This window comes from Pelophylax lessonae (genome assembly GCF_965119305.1).
Source record: "Pelophylax lessonae genome assembly, chromosome: 1".
Classification (NCBI taxonomy): domain Eukaryota; kingdom Metazoa; phylum Chordata; class Amphibia; order Anura; family Ranidae; genus Pelophylax; species Pelophylax lessonae.
Window position 1 is genome coordinate 232,171,584 of NC_138768.1, and position 20,018 is coordinate 232,191,601.

Here is a 20,018-nt window from a genome sequence, read left to right on the forward strand (position 1 = left end):
TTTACATGCATTGAGAAGGGAAAAAAGGTATTGCTTCACTTTTTACATTTTCTTTTTACATACGTGCTCTGGTCCCATTGTGTATTTAAAAGTGGGGTACGCCTGTATTCTGTTCTGACAGGGGGGCGGCCCAAACCTCACCCCCCCCCCCCCCCCGCCAGAACACTTCAGACAGCACTCTGAATGGGAGCCGGTCAGCAGACCTTTTTCGAATGGCCGGCTTCTGTCAGACCGGCTGCTGTGCACACGGACCAAACGTCTGCCAGTTTCTATTGAACCAGCTGATGCCGCATGACATTTAGCCTGTGTGTACTAGGCTTTAGAGCATAAGTCATTGAACGATACCATTACATAATACATGGCATGAAAAAAAAAGACATAAACCTATAACTATTTTTAGTCTGCTTGTTAAATGTATGCCCTAGGTATTCTCAATAACTGGAACAAATAAAAAAGGTTTTCAGTCCTAAAGAATAATATTTTCATCTTTTTTAGCAATGGTTTCCACCCAGCATACAATTATTTGATTATTTTCACATCATGGCTTGTCTGTCTCCTCTCCATGATGGTATTTTCCAGGTAAAAGGCCTTCCTTTGCTGTCAAGTGACCTCCATACATGTTGAGTTTTGCGGTCTATTGACTCCCATACACATTGAGCATGTAATGACCCTGAAATGCATGAGTTTAATTTGTGCAACCTGTATGGTGTTATATGTTGTATCACCCTCATATAAGTTTTATACATTTATGTGTAAAACTGTTGTCTGTTTTTTACTCCATGCATTTTCTTGCAACAGTTGAATCTTGGTATACTTAATTACAAAAGGAATGCATCTACATTTTCAAAATATACTACTCTGTGTGAACTGACCATTTGGAAAAACCAAGTCATTGTGTGCCTGCGTGTGATTCATCCTGTAAAGGGGAGGCTGATTTAGTAAAAGATTTTGAGAATGCAAAGCAAGTGGACTGCCATAATTCCCTCACTGGTCAAGCACAGTTGGCATGAATTCAGGATGACTTATATGTAGGCACTAAAGTCCTCCAGCGATAGTCTTTCAAATAAAGCCCTCCAAATAAAATTATTTTATCAAATGTATTATTTAGCACTTCTGACCAATGTTCGGTACAGGGTTCAGCCACAGTGTTTTACAGTTTGTCAGAATATGACAGGTTGCTGGAAGTGGGACTGGACACTTTTGACTGAATAACCAATTAACAGACCTGTCCACCTTTCTGGGTGTGGAAAGTATGAGCTGTATATGGCCTCTGAAGATGAGGTATGGGTATAGCTTCTCTATAGTACAGTAAAACCTCCTTAATTCTTTAGTGAAGAATCCCAAGAATGCCTCATAGGGCTGGTTGATGTATTTGTTAGGCCTTTAGATTTGTTCCATAGGACACATTTATCTTATTAATGTATTGTGTTTAACGATTGTATAATTTTTAATTTGGGAACTGGTTAAAGATGGTTCTGTATTACAGTAAAGCAAAAAGAGTGCATATCAGTGACACCAATTAATGCCCATCAGTGACACCAATCAGTGACCTCAATCAATGCCCACCAGTAACCTCAATCAGTGCCTATCAGTCCCACCTATCAGTGCCTATCAGTGAAGGAGAAAAATTACTTATTTACAAAGTTTACTGACCGAAACTAAGAAAAACTTTTTTTTTTAAAGTTTTCTGTCATTTTCTCATTTTTTTTGTAAAAAATAAAAAATCCAGCGGTGATTAAATACCACCAAAAGAGAGCTCTATTTGTGTGGAAAAAAATAAAGTTCCATTTGGGTACAGCATTGCATGACCACAAAATTGTCATTCAAAGTGTGACAGCGCTGAAAGCTGAAAATTGCCTGGGCAAGAAGCGGGTGAAAGTGCCCTGTATTGAAATGGTTTAAGTGTTACTAAACCCAAAACAGTAAAATCAGTCTGTATATGTGGGTAAAGTATGCTTGTTATACTCACCGTGGAGCCGAATGGGTAAATCCTCTGCATTGTGTAAAAAGGCTGTTTGATCCTGTATGCACAAATCCTCCTCTTCTTGCATTGTCCCCATAACATGTCCTGATAAGACAGAGTTACCGGAGTCAGGCTGCACATGCTCAGTTTGGTGTGTATTGCTAAAGGGTTTTTTTTTTTTTTTTTTTGGGACAGTGCATGAGATCAGCACAGGGCCGACATGCACCGTCCAGATAGAGGGTCAGGGGTCCTGCAGCCTCATAGGACAGTCAGTGCAGTATGAAAACTCCTCCTACAAGCTTTTTTGGTTGAAAATGTAATGTTTATTTGCATAAAAGATATACAAAAAACAATACTTTGTCGGGGTACAATCTCCCCTGTACTGCGACGCAGCGCATAAATACACTACATTACAATACATTTCCGATCATACAAATAAATACATTCAATCAAATACATTAATTCTGCGGTATGATGCCTGATGTGTTGTGCGGAGTAAGTATACCCCGTGCCATCACATCATGCATGACGCCGCAATACCCCTAAAGCATGAAACTGTAATACGTTGTCTATACGTTGCATCAAACGATATCGAACAATATAATGTTACATTTCAAAAAAGCAACAGGTGTGATGGGGGGGGGGGGGGGGGGTGGGAGAGTGGGGTAAGGGGAGGGGAATGAAATCACAGGCCCGAAGCTTTATTGAATGGACAAAGACACACAAGGGAGAGTGGGGGAAGGGGAAATCTTCAGACCTTCTCTTCCTCCATTAGATCCATCAGGTTATAGTCTCTGAGCAGACTGTGAACCAGTCTGCGACAGTCCTCAATGGATCAATGAATCCTCTCCTGCTGGTGGATAAGGCGCTTTCTGGCGCACCATAATGTCCTCCTGTGAAAAAGTTCCATGAAAAAGTCCGTTCAGCACACCGTAGTGTGTGATGGCAGTCTGTGGAACAAAGTCTCTAAGTTCAGGTTCCAAGGCCCTCAACAGGCTCTGTGCAAAGGAGCACTCCCAGAAAACGTGGAAAGACGTTTCCACATGAATGATACAAAAGGGGCAGTGCCTGTATCTGCACAAGTTTCTGGCATGCATAAATGTCCTGAGTGGCAGCCCCCCCCCCCCCCCCCCCCTGGACAGCCATCCACGCCAGATCTTTATGCCTGTTGGTGAGACCCTTTGAAGAAACATTCCTCCAGACCACTTTGCAAGTGGCTGAAGGGAGGCCTGGAACAGTCTCAACAATGTCCGATGCTCTGATCAACTTGTAGATAGTTTTTGGCTTAAACAAGTCGGGCTTAACTCCATGCAGCCCCAGCTCCTTGATGAACTTGAAAGTGTCCAAGTAGTACCAAGGAGTGTCCCAGTTGTAGGGGATGGAACTGTCCCATTTGTCCCATCCAAGGGACCTCCAAAGAGGAAGGAGGAAAAAACGGGACGTGGAGTTGCCGCCAGAGTTCGAAGTTCTGTCAACCAAAGTCCTGCGGATGCAGTTGCAAGCAAAGAACACCCCCAGTAACGTTGCGATGTCGGGCACGCCCTTACCGCCCTTGAGGGGTTCCTTGAACATGACTGCTCGCTTCACTCTGTCCATCTTGGAGCCCCAGATGAAGTGGAACACTGCCCTGGTGATGGCCTTACAGGTGTTGACCCGTGGGGGCCAGGCCTGGGCGAGGTACTGCAACACAGGGAGAATCTCGCTGTGGAGTACCAGTGTTTTCCCTTCGATGGTGAGTTCTCTGAGGCTCCATAGTCCAAACTTTTGTCTCATCTTGGACAGTCTCTCCTCCCAAGACTTCAGGGCTGCGCCCTCCGCTCCAAACCAAACTCCAAGAATTTTAATGAAGTCCGCCTTGATGCTGAAAGGGATAGATGCAGAAGAAGGCAGGAATCACTTTCCGAAGAGCATGATCTCTGACTTCCCGCAGTTGACTTTTGCCCCTGAAGCTTTGCCGAAGTCCTCACAGGTCTGGACGAGCAAGTCGATGGAGCGCTGGTCAGCACAGAACACCGTTACGTCGTCCATGTAGAGTGAGCACTTGACAACCCTTCTGTCCGGTCCCTGTGCGGTGATCCCTCTGATCTCTGGGTTCTGTCAGATGCATTCGGCAAAGAGCTCTATACAGCAAACAAAAAGCAGAGGTGAGAGAGGGCAGACTTGTCTGACCCCAGAGAGAATAGGGAAAGGGTCAGTTTTCCAGCCATTCACCAACACCGTGCTACAAATGTCATGGTACATCACATTCACATAAGAACAAAACATGTCCCCAAGACCAAACCTGCGCAGAGCTCTGCACATAAACTCATGGGAGACACGGTCAGAGGCCTTTTCCTGGTCAAGACTGACCAGGGCCGCGTGCACACGGCGGCCTCGAATGTACTGGACCGTGTCCCGGACAAGCGCAAGGCTGTCCGCAATCCTGCAACCAGGAATGCCACAAGTCTGATCCGGGTGGATGATCTGTCCGATGACAGATTTCAGCCTGTTGGCCAGAACCTTGGCGAGGATTTTGTAGTCCACGTTCAAGAGAGAGATGGGACGCCAATTTTTCAGATCCCATCTCTCCCCCTTCCGCTTATACAAAATCGTGATCCTCCCCTCCCTCAGCGACGGAGGCATTGTGCCCTCTACCACCATCTCCTCGTACAGCTCGAGCAGGTCCGGGCCAACGAGGTCCCACAGCGCTACATAGAGCTCCGCTGGGAGACAGTCGCAGCCCGGGGTCCTGCCTTGCCTAAAGGATCTGACGGCAGAGTGCAGCTCCTCCAGCGCCAAGGGGGCGTTGATTGCCGACATACCTGCTGGATCAATTTGGTTAGTGATACCTGACAAGAACCTGTCGGCCTCAGCCGTATCTGTTTCTTTCGGGGAGTAGAGGTTGGTGTAGTAGTCGCTGACCACTTGCATCACAGCCTCCTTCCCCTTCTGGAGTGTTCCGGTCTCGTCCCGACTCCTCCTACAAGCTTTAACCAGGCACTGATAGAAGTCACTGAAAGCACAAAAAATAGTCCTGCGCTCAAAACTCTCGGGACCTACGCCCCTTTAGTATTGAAAGACAATTGGTGTGTGGGGATCAAAAAAGCAGCTGTGTGGAAAAATGCACCAGGAGAGATGCTAAAAACGTATAATCAAACCAAGGGTAACCACATATAAGTGCTCGATGATCCCAAAAGGGTGATGATGATGGCAGCACACTAAGTCAAGGATAGTGTAACACCCTTTGTTAAAGTGTAGAAAATGTTTATTAAAAGAAGATATGCAAAAACAGTGTAAGACAATGGCAATCCTAAAATTGAGACCCCCCAGTCTGCGGTATAAAAACTTATGAGTGTAGGTGATTCAGTCGCGTATTCAGCTGACTCGCTGTGGAGGGTATATTCGCAACCAAAAGGGTGCAGGTGGCCTCACTGTAGTCCTAGCCGTGGAGATGGAGAGGTTTCCCAGGGGGACTCGGAGAGGGAGACCCAGATCACCTAGTGCCCATGATGAACGGGCAAGGGGGAGTGTGAAATAATGGCAGCGTCTCCGTGGCCAAAGGACCCCTCCACGGTGAGTTTGCACCAGCACGAGAGCCGGACATGACGTCAGACTCTCAGAAGGAAGCCGACGAAGACGAGGCTTGAGCCACCGATGGTGAAGAGCTAAGATGTTGGAGTGCAGATTGCAGGAGTCAAGGGGGAGAAGAGCAGAAGAGGTTTGCTACTTCAATCTGTTGTCCTGACAATGCGTTTTGGGCAGGGCCCTTCCTCAGGTTTCAGATGACCTGGTATGCATCTGGGGTAAATTTCCTGTGCCCTCCACCAGAACACACCAGTCAGCGCTTGCTGCCTGCACTGATCAGATGCTGGTTTTCCAGCATTCCTATTTGACAGAAACTGGCCAGGCAGGTGTACACATGGGCCGATATTTGCCCACGTGTACCAGGCTTGAGCCTCACCTGCATCAGCTTTTAGTGACCTAAGATTACATTGAATCACTTTTTTTTTTTTTTATCATGGCAAAAAGATGCATAATAGGGTTGAATCACTAAAACTGGAGAGTACAAAATCCTGGTGCAGGTCTGCCTAGAAACCAATCAGCTTCCAGGTTTTGTGTCAAAGCTTAATTGAACAAGCTGAAGTTGGAAGCGGATTGTCTACCATGCACAGCTACGCCAGATTTTGCACTTTCCAGTTTTAGTAAATAAGCCCCAATTTGTTTTAGTCAGGTAAATGTGAAATATTGCATGGTAATACTTTGCATTCTTTGCAGGTGTTGCTGTAGGTTTTTTTTTTTTTTTTTACATATTTTTCTATGTCTTCCTACCATCTGTTAAAACAGTCCTGTTTAAAGAGATCAAAAGCTCATGCAAAAATTTTCACTGAATTAGCGAGAGGAGTAACTGACCCCCTATCAAGAGACTCTATCTATAAACTTAAATTGAATTCCCTTTTAATGTTTACAGATATAAATATAATTTAAAAAAGCACAGAAGGTGGCGTTTGCTTTGTGCATAAGTGGCAAACTCATTTTAATAATAGTGTGTTTTTTTAATTGTCCATTCATTAGGAATAGGGTAGGAACTTAAAGCAATCTTCTTATCATGGTCAACTTCAGCTACTACTAGATATTGCAATTCTTTAAAACCAAAAATTTGCAATTTTTCAGATTCCATTTTCTACACAGTGATTTTCCTAGGCAGTCTCCTGTGACAAAAGCAGTTTGTTATACAATGTTGTTTTTCCATGTGATTACAGCTACCATCAGGTTCTAATTTTCATTGCTTTTAAGTTTAATTGATGTCCAAGGCACCTCATCTTGATGTATTATAAATAATGTAGCCTTAACCTGTATTTTGTCTGCTGATTCATACCAGATACCAGCAACTGATGGGAGCAGTGTGTTTAGATGGTTTAGCATTCCAATTATATATATATATATATATATTCCAATACAAGTATGCTTGCACACCTATATTTTATATATAAGTGCTTTATGGCTTTTTCCATTCCATATGTTAACTGCTGTCATGTCTATTTATGTTTCTTCATTAGGATGTTTACAGCCATTATGCCCATGGTAGCAGCTGGGTTGATTGCTGATGATCCCACTTTGCAGCCAATCAGCAGGCTTATCTCTCTTGTAGGATTCATTTTCATTGCCTTTGTATTGCTGTGTCTTTTTTTTTTTTGTGCATGTTGTGGTATGTGCTGTCATGCTGGTGCTGCTGGTGGCATTCTGATTGGCTCATTGTGGGATCGTTACAAAGAAATGGTTTTACATCTGGCTGCCAATCAGAAAGCCATTCGGTATCCCTGGCCTCAATACATCATGTTCTCATAAAAATAACGGTATTATAGCGGCAGAGTAGACGTCAGTATATATTAACCATTTAGTAGACTTTTTTAGGCAGTCACTGAGATGCTGGCTTACTTAAATGTAAATTCAGGTGAAGTAACCTTAAACTGGCCATGGACTATGACATGGTGGTTGAACTTGCAGACAAGTCTAACTGCATAACAATTTCTTTCAGTCATTACATAGGTGATATTGAAAAAGTGGTTATGTTCCTGCCATAGCTGGACACCCTTGGCACTGGCCTTATCTTCACTACTTCAGTCCTTGGATCTTTTATTTCAGGCATATCTGGTTTAATTTGGTATCAGAATTGGGTACATATAGTTTTATTACTGAGGTCTTAGTAAGGAAGAAAGTAAGCTAAAAAAATTTGAAAGCAAAAATATGTCCGTTTTATTTTAGGGAATATATTTGAGGCTATTGAGGTGATTAGGAAGATCTTAAATAAGTGCAATGTTTTTAAATGTAGTGGAATGATAAGTCCAGGTTCACACATCTGTGGTGCAGTAATGTATACTACTTCACATATTAACATGGTTTGTGCTTAGTCAACGCGTTCATTTTGAATACTCTGGTATTGTAACCCCAACAGTTTGTTGTGACGTGCTGTAGTTGGTGCCTTACCTTAGTGTGTTGGGGTACTATTCAAAATGAATGGCATCCCAGTGCACACACCTAATGTGCATTACACAACACCAATTTGAAACTGGCCTAAAGCTCAAAGTAAAGCCCCGTACACACGTACCGATTGTCGGCCGTAAATATTCAGCCGACGGCCGATTGTAGGCTTGTTAGTATGATGCTTCCGACAGCCGACAGCGCATTTTCGGCCGAACACCAGAACGGCCGATTGTTCGCCAGTCAGTACAGATTTCGGCCGACAGACAGCAGATTTGCAAGACTGGGCATGCTCAGAAAAGAAGAAAGACAAGGAAAGTTAACCATCACATGACATCACTTCTGCAGTCGGCTGTTGTTGGCCGACAAAATTAGTGTGCAGTCTTTTGCAGTTTTCAACAGACACGACAGCCCTGGACAAAAGATGGCCGATCATTCGGCCGACGATCAGTATGTGTGTACGAGGCTTTAAGGTTAAGCTTTACATTCTATAACCTTTTTTAGCCCTTTAAAATTAACTTGGGTAGAGATTCCTGGCAAGCTAGACAGCAAAGATCTTGAAAAAACAGTGTAAAGTAAAAATGTACTTATCTTGCTCCTAGCTCTGCCTGTAATGACACATTTCAGGTATGATTTCATTAGCATACAATCTGTTAAAAAAAAAAAAAATGTTGAGTTCTTTGTTGAGTGGTGATAATGCTGAATATAAAATGTCTAATACATATGAAGAATAAGTGGTTCAGCTAGCACATTACTTTCCTTTCAACATAGGTGTGTGTTTAAAAAAAAAAAAAAAATGTGCTGGCTTTGGGAGTCTGAAGCTGGCAGTGTAATATTAAAGAATAGGGGTGTAAAATGTAAAAATCTGGGAGGAGAGCGGAGTAGAACTGAGAGCTGATAACAATATCCGCTCTCTGATATAAATTTGCCCCCTTGGTGAGGAATATGAAGCTCATTTAATCTGCTTTTCTCAGTGCTCAATTGATTTTCAGGTACACATATCCAAGTTTTCTGTGCACATTTATTATTAGTTGTCATCTGTGCACAGCGCATGCAATGTCACTAACTGCATGCTTTCAAACACATGTCTAACAGGATGGGGCAGATGCATAAAGCTGAAGGAAAGAACACAAAACATGAAGTGGTTGATCAAAGCCGGATTCTTGTTACACTTTCATAAAATGAAATGTGAAACTTGATTTGCTATAGACAACAACTTTACTTTTTGTGGTAATTTTGTCTTTTTTTCCAGTTTTGATGAGTAAACCTTGAAGATTGGGGAAAATGTGTTTTTTTTTTTTGGCTGTGTAAAAGGTCAAATCCTCTGTGCAATAAATAAGCACAGCATCTTTCTATCCTGATGCAGAATACCCGGGGGGGGGGGGGGGGGTAGGTAAATAGTTTAATTATCTCGGGGTATACCGTGATGCAGTTGGCACTGGGATGTTATTCCATCTGTCATGAAATCTTGAGCCACAGCACCCTTTCCACATTTAGATTTTATCTATTTAATTTGAAGAGGTAAAGGTTTATATATCAATATATCATACTGGCCAGTCAGTTTCACTTAAACTTTGATTTGAGTACATGTTGCTCTAACTAGTATATTGGTGTGTAACTTCAATGACAAGACTGTAAATAGGGTGCTTAGCCTGCTATTGCTGATGAGTCACACTAAGTATGAAATATACAGGATAAAAACATTTTACACTTGGTTTAAGGTTTATGCCATGTGGGTGGTAAAGTGGCATTTGTACCAGACAGGGTATAAACACCTTTGCAGAGGCTGTCATGAGCTATCTGAAAGAACCAGGAGCTTGTGAACTGCAGATTTATATATTTGGTGCACAGTAGCCCTTATTCTCTAGACAAAGCCCCATATCTAAATTGGGCTGTACTCTTAAAAGTAATCTCTAGTGCATGCGAAGCAGAATACTGGATATACACCAGCAAGTTGACCCGAAATAAAAAAAAAAAAATTATGAATCCCCGCATCCACAGAAGCGATGTAGAAACAGGGATCTCCCCTTCTGTGATATTGCATGAATATACAGATCAGTGCTGCAGCTGTTAGCTGCATACACTGATCAAATGCTGATTTTCCAGAAGGAGCGATAGACCAGCTTCTGTCGAACAGAGAGGGGTACACATGTGTTGGCGTTAACCATTCCAAGCGGTAGACTTGTGGACTCGACCCGATTGGGCTCTGGACTCTGTAGGCCTGGAGGACACTCTGATAAAACTCAATACACAGGCAGCATATGGTTAGTTCAGAATGACCTGATATCCGTTTATTTCGTACAAACTTATATACTAAAGTATTGTCAAAGGAAAACATTGAAAGACAAAACACGCCCAGTGTCCCTTAGACTACATATTTAGATTATACATGACATGTCATAGGACTTTTGGCAGTTAACAGATAAACTAGACATTTAAGTCTCACTTAGATCGAAACTTGTCTGGGACACATAAAAATAACATTTCTGTGAAAACCACAGGATTTATAAAGAACTGCGTGGGCAAAGATCTAGTTCTACAGAAATTAATACAGTAATCTTATAGAATGATTTTTACACAAAATGGCTGAGCTATGGCTCAAGGTCCATATTCTTTTCAACATGTACTGAAATTCCTCCAGTTCCTGCTGAGCCAGCCCAATTTCCGTACGTGTATACCCTGCTTAAGTTTGAAGTTGCCATTCTCACTTGTAAGTATAGGTAAAATGTATGTTATGCATTCAAGTTGTTTCAGTGGCTCATAAATTAGTATAAAAGCCAAGAAACTAGCATTTCCAGTAGACGGGCAACATTGGCAGCTTCATATATTTACACTATATTACCAAAAGTGTTGGGACGCCTGCCTTTAACGGACATTAACTTTTAATGGCATCCCTGTCTTAGTCATCAGTGCCTGACCTCACAAATGCACTTCTGGAAGAATGGTCAAACATTCCCATAGACACACTCCTAAACCTTGTGGACAGCCTTCCCAGAAGAGTTGAAGCTGTTATAGCTGCAAAGGTTGGGCCAACTCAATATTGGACCCTATGGACTAAGACTGGGAAGCCATTAAAGTTCATGTGCTTGTAAAGGCAGGTGTTCCAATACTTTTGCTAATATAGTATATCTTGGTTTAGGCTCTGTGTGTTTTAGAATGCAAACTGCATGTGACTATGGTTGCTTGCAGAATGGAATCTATTAATCTTAAAATGCTGCATGTTCAAGGATGGTGCATCATAAAAGAAATACCAAATAGATAATTTATGTCAAAGTATGGCAATGTTGTAGGGCATGTGTTCTCTGCATAACCCTTTAGACTCCGTTCACACTGGGGCGACCTGTCAGGCGACCTGGTCGTCTGACAGGTCGCCGTAGGTCGCCTGCCATAGAGTAGCTGTGGACCCGTTCTAATAGGAGCAACACAAGTCGCTCCGACTTAGAAAAAGGGTTCGGAGCTTCTTTGGGGCGACCTGGAGCGACCTGCATTGACTTCAATGATATGAAGTCCGTGCCGGCCGCTCCGAGGTCGCGGTGCGAGCTGCGCACCGTGACCTGTGAGGTCGCCCCGGCAGGTAGCGTCGCCCCAGTGTGAACGGGGTCTTAAAGTGATGCAGTTAAAAGCTGAGTGAAATAATGTATGCTTATTACATGTAAACAGTATATTTTAGAAATGTCTTAACAATGTATGATGCTCAGATCACTGTAAAGGGGAAAAAAAGCAAAGTGCAATATTTCATAGGGACCAGTTAGCATCCATTGCTGAGCTCTCTAACCTAATTTATGGGATATTTGATTGCTGTGTGTTTTAAACATTTTTGCACTACTCAATTAAATAAAGGAGTGTTATGGCTTTTTATTTTGGGTGAAGTTGAGTTTTGTCATTGAAACAAGTGTATTGTTTTCTCTCCATAGATTTAGTTTTTTCTCAAGGGATAAAAAACGGATGCCCCTAACACAGAAAAGCGCAAGCTTCCAGGAATCCTTTGGTGTTTGGTCAGATTTCAACAGAGATGATGTCTACACAGAACAAGGCCAAGAGGCTTTACAGCACATGTGACTGAACCAGACTTTCAATATTGCACACTGAATAGCTGATAAACCTTTTTCTTTTCGCTCTGCCTGCCTGAAAACATTTCAGTTTGTGAACGTCACATAAGATATACTGCACGGGCTAAAGAAGACAACAAAAACAGAGTCATTTGCAGGTGGGTAGCAACAGAAGAAAAGTGGAAAAAAATGGACTGCCATTCTTCTGGGAGTTTCAAAACTTGGCCAACTCAGCAATGATATTCGATTTTATATTGGACTATGGGGAGGGGGCAGGTTAAATAACTAATTCTTCTATCTCATGGGACAAGTTTTTATGAAGTCATTAATGCTGCCTTGTCAGTGATGTAATACTAAGGAAAGTGGGAAAAATGGACTGCCATTCTTCTGGGAGTTTCAAAACTTGGCCAACTCAGCAATGATATTTGATTTTATAGTGGACTGGGGGGGGGGGGGGATCAGGTTAAAAAAAACAATTCTTCTATCTCATGGGATATAGTTCTGTCCCTGCTTTGCAAGTTTATTATGAAGTCATTAATGCTGCCTTGTCGGTGATGTAATACTAAGGATTAAAATGGACAATCCAGCAGTGAATTTGACACCCCCTAAGAATACCTGTCTAAAACATGATTCAAGCAGTAACAGAAGAACTGGGTTCTGGATAAAGGTGGCAGGTAGAGCCTGGCTCCCAGAAAGTACCCTGGGTTATATCACTAAAGGTGGCAGGTAGAGCCTGGCTCCCAGAAAGCACCCTGGGTTATATCACTAAAGGTGGCGGGTAGAGCCTGACTCCCAGAAAGTACCCTGGGTTATATCACTAAAGGTGACGGGTAGAGCCTGGCTCCCAGAAAGCACCCTGGGTTATATCACTAAAGGTGGTGGGTAGAGCCTGGCTCCTAGAAAGTACCCTGGGTTATATCACTAAAGGTGACGGGTAGAGCCTGGCTCCCAGAAAGCACCCTGGGTTATATCACTAAAGGTGGTGGGTAGAGCCTGGCTCCCAGAAAGTACCCTGGGTTATATCACTAAAGGTGACGGGTAGAGCCTGGCTCCCAGAAAGCACCCTGGGTTATATCACTAAAGGTGGTGGGTAGAGCCTGGCTCCCAGAAAGTACCCTGGGTTATATCACTAAAGGTGACGGGTAGAGCCTGGCTCCCAGAAAGCACCCTGGGTTATATCACTAAAGGTGGTGGGTAGAGCCTGGCTCCCAGAAAGCACCCTGGGTTATATCACTAAAGGTGGTGGGTAGAGCCTGGCTCCCAGAAAGTACCCTGGGTTATATCACTAAAGGTGACGGGTAGAGCCTGGCTCCCAGAAAGCACCCTGGGTTATATCACTAAAGGTGGTGGGTAGAGCCTGGCTCCCAGAAAGTACCCTGGGTTATATCACTAAAGGTGACGGGTAGAGCCTGGCTCCCAGAAAGCACCCTGGGTTATATCACTAAAGGTGGTGGGTAGAGCCTGGCTCCCAGAAAGCACCCTGGGTTATATCACTAAAGGTGGTGGGTAGAGCCTGGCTCCCAGAAAGTACCCTGGGTTATATCACTAAAGGTGACGGGTAGAGCCTGGCTCCCAGAAAGCACCCTGGGTTATATCACTAAAGGTGGTGGGTAGAGCCTGGCTCCCAGAAAGTACACTGGATTATATCACAGTGATATCACTCATTATCTGCATTCTAACCAGTGGCCATACCTGATTCATTGGTACACTGCCTGCACCACAAAATACCTGCCTGATTGTACAATTTGAATATATTTGCCAAAAAAGAAGGTGCCTTAGAGGTCCTGCAAAGCTGTTAACCAACTACTATGCATTACCTGAAAAAATTCAAGAAAATCAAGCATTACAAATAAGCTGTGCTTATTTTGGAATATTATTAAATATTTCAGATTGTTTTATGCAGTAACCCCCTTTTAACACTCAACATGATTTTCTACCTAAAATGTAGCCAAGCCTGTAATGAAAATTAGTTTGTAATAATAATTACAAATAATAATAATAATTAGTTTGTAATAAAACCATTTTAATAGGATTGTTCCATCATGCAAAACCTTGTGAAAGGCAGCATAGCCTTTACAGTGTATTTGAAATGCATTGCACTGGTCTAGTTCTGCTTGACAGAAGCCTAAAACATTGATCCCAATGTATGGAAAGCTGTTAGCAGAGCAGGGGCTTCTGTGGTAAAGGCAGTGCAGCATGGTAGCTCATATTTCATTTGTTTTACATAGCTGATCTAATCCTTTTTGCAGACTGAAACCTATATAGACATATTACGGTTCTAAAAATGTAATACATTAGTATACGATGAAATTAGGTCAAATAAATGTGGACTCTGTTGCAGTAAATTAACACAAGGCAGCTTTAAAGATACATTGGGGCTAATTTACTAAAGCAAATAGACTGTTCATTTTGCAAGTGCAGTTGCACTCTTCAAGGGAATTTGCTCCAGAGTTCAGTAAATAAAGGGGAAGCTTTACTTTGCAAAGAATGCCCAGTCACATGCAAGGAAAACAAAAAACAGCATTTTTTACTCCACGTGATTTGGTAATGGAACTCCCCCTTATTTACTAAGCTCTGGAGCCTTTGCAAAGTGAAGTCTGTTTCCTGTTAGTAAATCAGCCCTAGTGTCTAGTGCAGGGGTCTTCAAACTTTGGCCCTCCAGTTGTTCAGGAACTATAATTCCCATCATGCCTAGTCATGTCTGTGAATGTAATGCCTCGTACACACGCATCAATTATTGGCCGAGAATTTTCGGCCAACGTCCGATCGGCCGATTTTCGGCTTGTTAGTATGGTGCTTTCGACAACCGACTCCGACTTTTCGGCCGAATAAAATCTGGTGTGCAGGCTATAAAATTTTTGTTGGCCGTCAACATAACAGCAGATTTTCGTGCAGTCAGTACAGATTTCGGCAGACAAAAATCTGATGAGCAAGACTGGGCATGCTCAGAGAAGAAAAAACACAAGGAAAGTAAACCAGCACATGACATCACTTCTGAAGTAGATTTTTGTTGGCCGAGAAAATTCGTGTGCAGTCTAGGCACATTCCAACCAACAAAACACAACTCTGGACAAAAGTCGGACAATAGGTCGGCCGATAATCGTTGCATGTGTACGAGGCATAAGAGTTTTACAATGCCTCATGGGACGTGTAGTTCCGCAACAGCTGGAGGGCCGTAGTTTGAAGACCCCTGGTCTAGTGTTTCAAACTTGGCATTATTTGATGAGCTGATTTGCACAATTATGGCCCCTTTCACATGGGGGTGGACTCTGCCAGCTCAGCGTGGAAGTTGGTCCCTGTTGAGCAGGTGGATTGCTTGTCTGTGTCATCTTCGCTTATGCAGAGAGGATACAGAAGCAACCCGCTGTCATCTATGGGCGGTCAGATGTAAATGGACCGCCTGTTCCTTTACATCCGACAGCAATCTGCTCCACTAGGTGTATTGAGAACGGATCCCCATCCATCTGTTTTTATTGGATGTCGGTGAGGGTCAATGGACACATGTATGTTGACAGTGAATAGTCCAGTCGGGTCGGTGGACCCGATCGATCTGCCTGTGTGAAAGGGGCTTATGTCTTTTTCAAATGAAGGGTGTGTCTGTTCCTACAAATATCATATACATACGGGAGATATTTTGCAGTTGCCTTCCTGTTACAGCAGTGAAAACCATCAACCAACCACAGATCATTTCTCACTGCTCCTGAGTAGTCTAAAAAAAAAAAAAAAGCAAGTAGAAATGTTATTGGTTATTGCACACAATTGCTCATTTAAATTATCCCTATAGGCCCAGGCCCCCTACCATACCAAAGTTTCCTGGTGAATTTCTGTTTATACACTAAAGGATGTATGCTTTTATCTTTTTGAAGTATTTTTTTTTTCCAGTCATGTGTTCTCAGAGGCACATGGCAGAGTGTAGTATACCTAATGTTGACCGAAAAGGGAACAAGAACAGCCTTCTTGTTTACTGTGCCTAATGTAGATATGCAAGGTGATAAGAACCATTGGGATTTGAGGTAGGAGATTAACAGTATTAACAGAAATATTGTTTGAATATTAACCTATAACAAAATTACAAAGCTTTTGGGTTGTGGAATTTTCAACGTCTGTTTTTCTCTTCAATGTACATAAAGCAACCACTGTATTCTTTATGGTGCTATAGTGCACTGGGATATTCCCCCACAAAAAAAGAACCAGCTTGTTTTGAGGGAAAAATGGTTGCCTTTGCTGACCCGTCCCCCTAAAAATGCAAGCTGCTTGGCTGTAATGCTGATGCTTTTGATTCAGGTCTTTGAGTCACTTGGAGCAAGCAGAGTAATTTGCAGCTCATGAAAATATTGTTTTACATAGAATCTTGCTGGCAGTCTGTGCTACATCTGAACTCGTACGGACACACACCCTGTACATGTCCGCGCTGCTCACGGCAGACAAGTAAACAATAGTGTGTAATCATTGACTGAAGGCCAAGGTCGTTTTGCGCATGTGCCACTGCTGCATGAATGAATTATTCATAAGGAGGCTACTATTAATGTTTCACATCAATAGCATGAAATCCGTGGGGGTAACTGGCTGATTCCACAGTACGCCTTCAGTCATTTTGCGCATGTGCAGCCACCACATGCATGACTCATTCAGGGCCAACATGTAATGAGCGGCGCAGCAGTCACTGGCTACACATTGTTGATATTGACATGTTGGCCCTGCGCAGCATTGAGCAAAAGGGACTCTATATGCATGTAAACGTTAGCACAAACCTTTATATGCATCCAAATATGGTTCATTCATAGGACTGCGGATATAGGTTTAAAAACCTTTTTACTTTTTTTGTTAGAGGAAGTAAAGTGCTGGCTTTTTTTTTTCCCTGACCTGCAAAGTAAAGGCATAATGTGCTAATATGCATTGCATAGTACATTATGTGAAACTTACCTGCAAACGAATCCCTCGTCGTCCCTGCCGGAGGCCGCATCCATCGTCGCCTGTCTTCTTTCCGGGTCCACGGACTCAGACTATGTGACTGGCCGGAGCTGCGTGACGTCAGTCCCGCGCATGCGCACGGGAGCCGCGGGTCACGCAAGGGGGCTCTGAAAAAATGGCACAGGTGGCCGTTCCTTCAGAACGTATGTGCCGATGACGTCATCGGTTTCATATGCAGTAAATATATCCTAAATGGTACATGTTTAGAAGATATTTACAGTACCTATAGGTAAGCCTTATTGTATTGTATAGGTACAAATAATCAATAGAAGTTTACTTCTACTTTAAATGCAGTCCACATTGCAGAGATGTGTATATGGGTCCAGATTGTAGGGATGTGTATATGGGTCCAGATTGCAGAGATGTGTATATGGGTCCAGATTGCAGAGATGTGTATATGGGTCCACATACCCATATACACATCCTACAGTTGCATTCAGATCCGTAAAGAAAAATGTACACATTATAGATCTGAACATGGCATATTTTGCACCTGTTTGCATGAGCCCTTATGAATCAGTGAGTTAAAAAATTTGTCAGACAGCAAGGCAACTTGAATTTTCCAGTGGCAGTCAGCAATGGCAGGCCTCATCAGTCTTTATGGTTTAGGTTGCGTATTGTATATTTGAAGTGAAAGAACTAACAAAAGAATGTTGGCAGCAAATCAACCAGTTATGAATTTCTGCTATATTGCTGCTTTTCTGAATACTTTGACACGGAGTGAAGTTACCCTTATTTATATATGACTGATTTAAATTGTAAAGCATCAGAATTGTTGACTAGTGTATGCTGTCACAGACTGCACATCCAACATAAGTTCAATTCTAAACTGAAGTAGTACATGAAAAGCCATAACCCATTAATCACTGGTCTTCCCATGAATTTGTAAACAAGCGTGTTCTAAGAATTTCATTACTTTGGTTATAACTTGTAATGTGAAATAAAATTATTTTATGACTGACATTGAAGCATTCTGCATTTGCAAAGTTTCTGAATGTGTTTTGTATATTTTTCCATTTATGTTCAAGATTAAAAAAAAAGTGTTTTTTTAAATAATCATTCACGTAGTTTGTATGCCACATAAGAATGAAAAATTCCCACGATTAGGTAATGATGTATTTTCCAACACTGCTCTCTTCTTAAAGGATAAGTTCCCCTTTAGTAACATGTTACTAAAGCATCTGCTGTACCCAGACCTGATCACCAATTGTAACAGCAGGTGGGGGATTCCCTGCCCACACCTGCTGTCACAATTAAAAACCAGTGTGGCCATGCAGAGTTCCGCTTCAGAGTGGTGAATGATCTACTAGTCCTGTCTGCCACTGTGGACGATAGCTTGTAGTTCTCAATGAACTGTGAGGGTGCTGGTGAGCATTCTCGTAGTTCATTGATCTTCCTGGACTTCAGTAACTGTCTGGCCATTCTGAGAGTCTGCAGAAGCCTAACATTGCCCCCGTGATCTACTGATTGCAAGTGCAATGTTCTGCAGGCTTCTAAGGGGAAAAAAATAAATGCACATTTTTTTGTTTTAAAAAAAAAAAGTGTTTTTTCTTTTTCGTTCACTGACGGAGACACAGCTCCATGTCTCCTAGACCCTTGGGCTTATGCTAGCTCTCTCTTCAGGAGTAGGACTAGGCGGAAACAATTTTGGCTATGCCCCTGAGGCAGTCCCAGGGGGTATACCATCATTTCCTGCTATAGGACTTCAGTTTTTTCTGCCTAGTCAGGAGTAAGGACCTGGCTCCCTGCTGGGATCTGCGGTCCCAGCATGTTTTTTCTTTTTAAATTGAATTTTTTTCTTTATTTTCTGTTCCTATTTTGAACTACAATCAACAGCTGGACTGGGCGACGCACTGGATATTCTAGATCAGCCTTTCTCAACCTTTTCAACACAGAGGAACCCTTGAAATAATTTTTTTGGTCTCGGGGAACCCCTGCTAAAAATTGCAACTCTACAACTCATGACACATTCGTGTGACAGTCAGTGGGAAGAATGCTCCCCACTCTTGTCATCATTGGGAAGAATTACCCCCTTGCAGATAGCTAAAAGGAACAATGGTGTCATTGGAAACTTATCAGAGGCAGAAATTGCCTATTCCTCAAGGAACCCATAGCAACCTCAGGAGGAACCATAGGGATCCACGGAACCCTGTTTGAAAAACCCTGTTCTAGATCCTTATGGTCTTCCCAGTCTGGCCTGCGAGAGCAACCCAACTATTAGCTCTACGCTAGGTTGGCTGCGACATAGCTCCACTGGACGGGGGCTGGCCGCGAGTGAAACCCCTCGCAAGGTCGCATAGCCCTGGTCACAACAGCAGTCACGTTCAGAGCTGCAGCACCCCCATTCCAAGAGGGGGTGGTGGACTTCCGGGAGTGGTGCCCGCCTAATTCCAAGGTGTGGTGAGAAGTGTCTCCCCTCTTTTCTCTGGGAATTGCTGGGGTGGTCGCGGGCCCCCCCTATGGGATGGTAGGCCTAGCGGTCCTCTTTTAGGGGTGCCTGCATTCTTTGTACTGCGGAGGGTGGGTCCCTGGGGGGCTCCCCCCTGGTGGACTATTACTTCCCTCGGGTCCCATTTTGCTGTGGATGGTTATTTCGGTCTTCAGCGGCCATGTTTTTGGTTTCCCTGTGTAATCAATAGTGGCGGCCATTTTCTTGTAGTCCGGTGCGGTGACATGCAGCGGGAGCCTCTAGTGTCAGGGCTTCCTCTGATCGTAGTGTGGCAGGCTGTTTGGCGCTCTCCAGCTCCTGGGTGGGGAGTCTTTGTGGGTATACAATCCTTCCTCTGCTATATACAGTGCTGCGGGTGCGCTGCTACTTGTGATGCTCCAATCGGTGTGAAGGGGGGGCTTTAAAAAACTGAGCCAGGATCTGGCAGGGGGTCAATACCCTCCTGAGCTAGAGGATCTGGCAGATCAGTTGATCCAGGGGCTACAGTACATCTGTGATGCGTCTTTGGATGCAGCCCCCTTGGCTGGCAGGGTATCCTTGACGGTGGTGATTCTTGGCTGCATGATTTGGTTGAAGTACTGGTCGGCTGGCGAGGCCTCTAAAAAGGTGCTGACTGATCTACCTTTTG

The 20,018-nt window shown here is 43.3% G+C and overlaps 1 protein-coding gene across 2 annotated transcripts in view; it reads left to right on the forward strand.

Annotated features, from left to right (window-relative positions):
• RILPL1 (Rab interacting lysosomal protein like 1) overlaps window positions 1-12,237 on the forward strand; it is a 101,554-nt gene extending 89,317 nt beyond the window's left edge. The window contains exons 7-8 of one of the 2 annotated variants that reach the window (XM_082251519.1): window positions 7,000-7,087; window positions 11,836-11,973. In XM_082251519.1, coding sequence (XP_082107645.1) covers window positions 7,000-7,087; window positions 11,836-11,841 — 94 coding nt within the window. In that variant the 3' untranslated portion in view covers window positions 11,842-11,973. Of the gene's footprint in view, window positions 1-6,999; window positions 7,088-11,835 lie in introns of both variants that reach the window. The other variant, XM_082251518.1, reaches the window with a different exon arrangement.
• The last annotated feature ends 7,781 nt before the right edge of the window (window positions 12,238-20,018 follow it).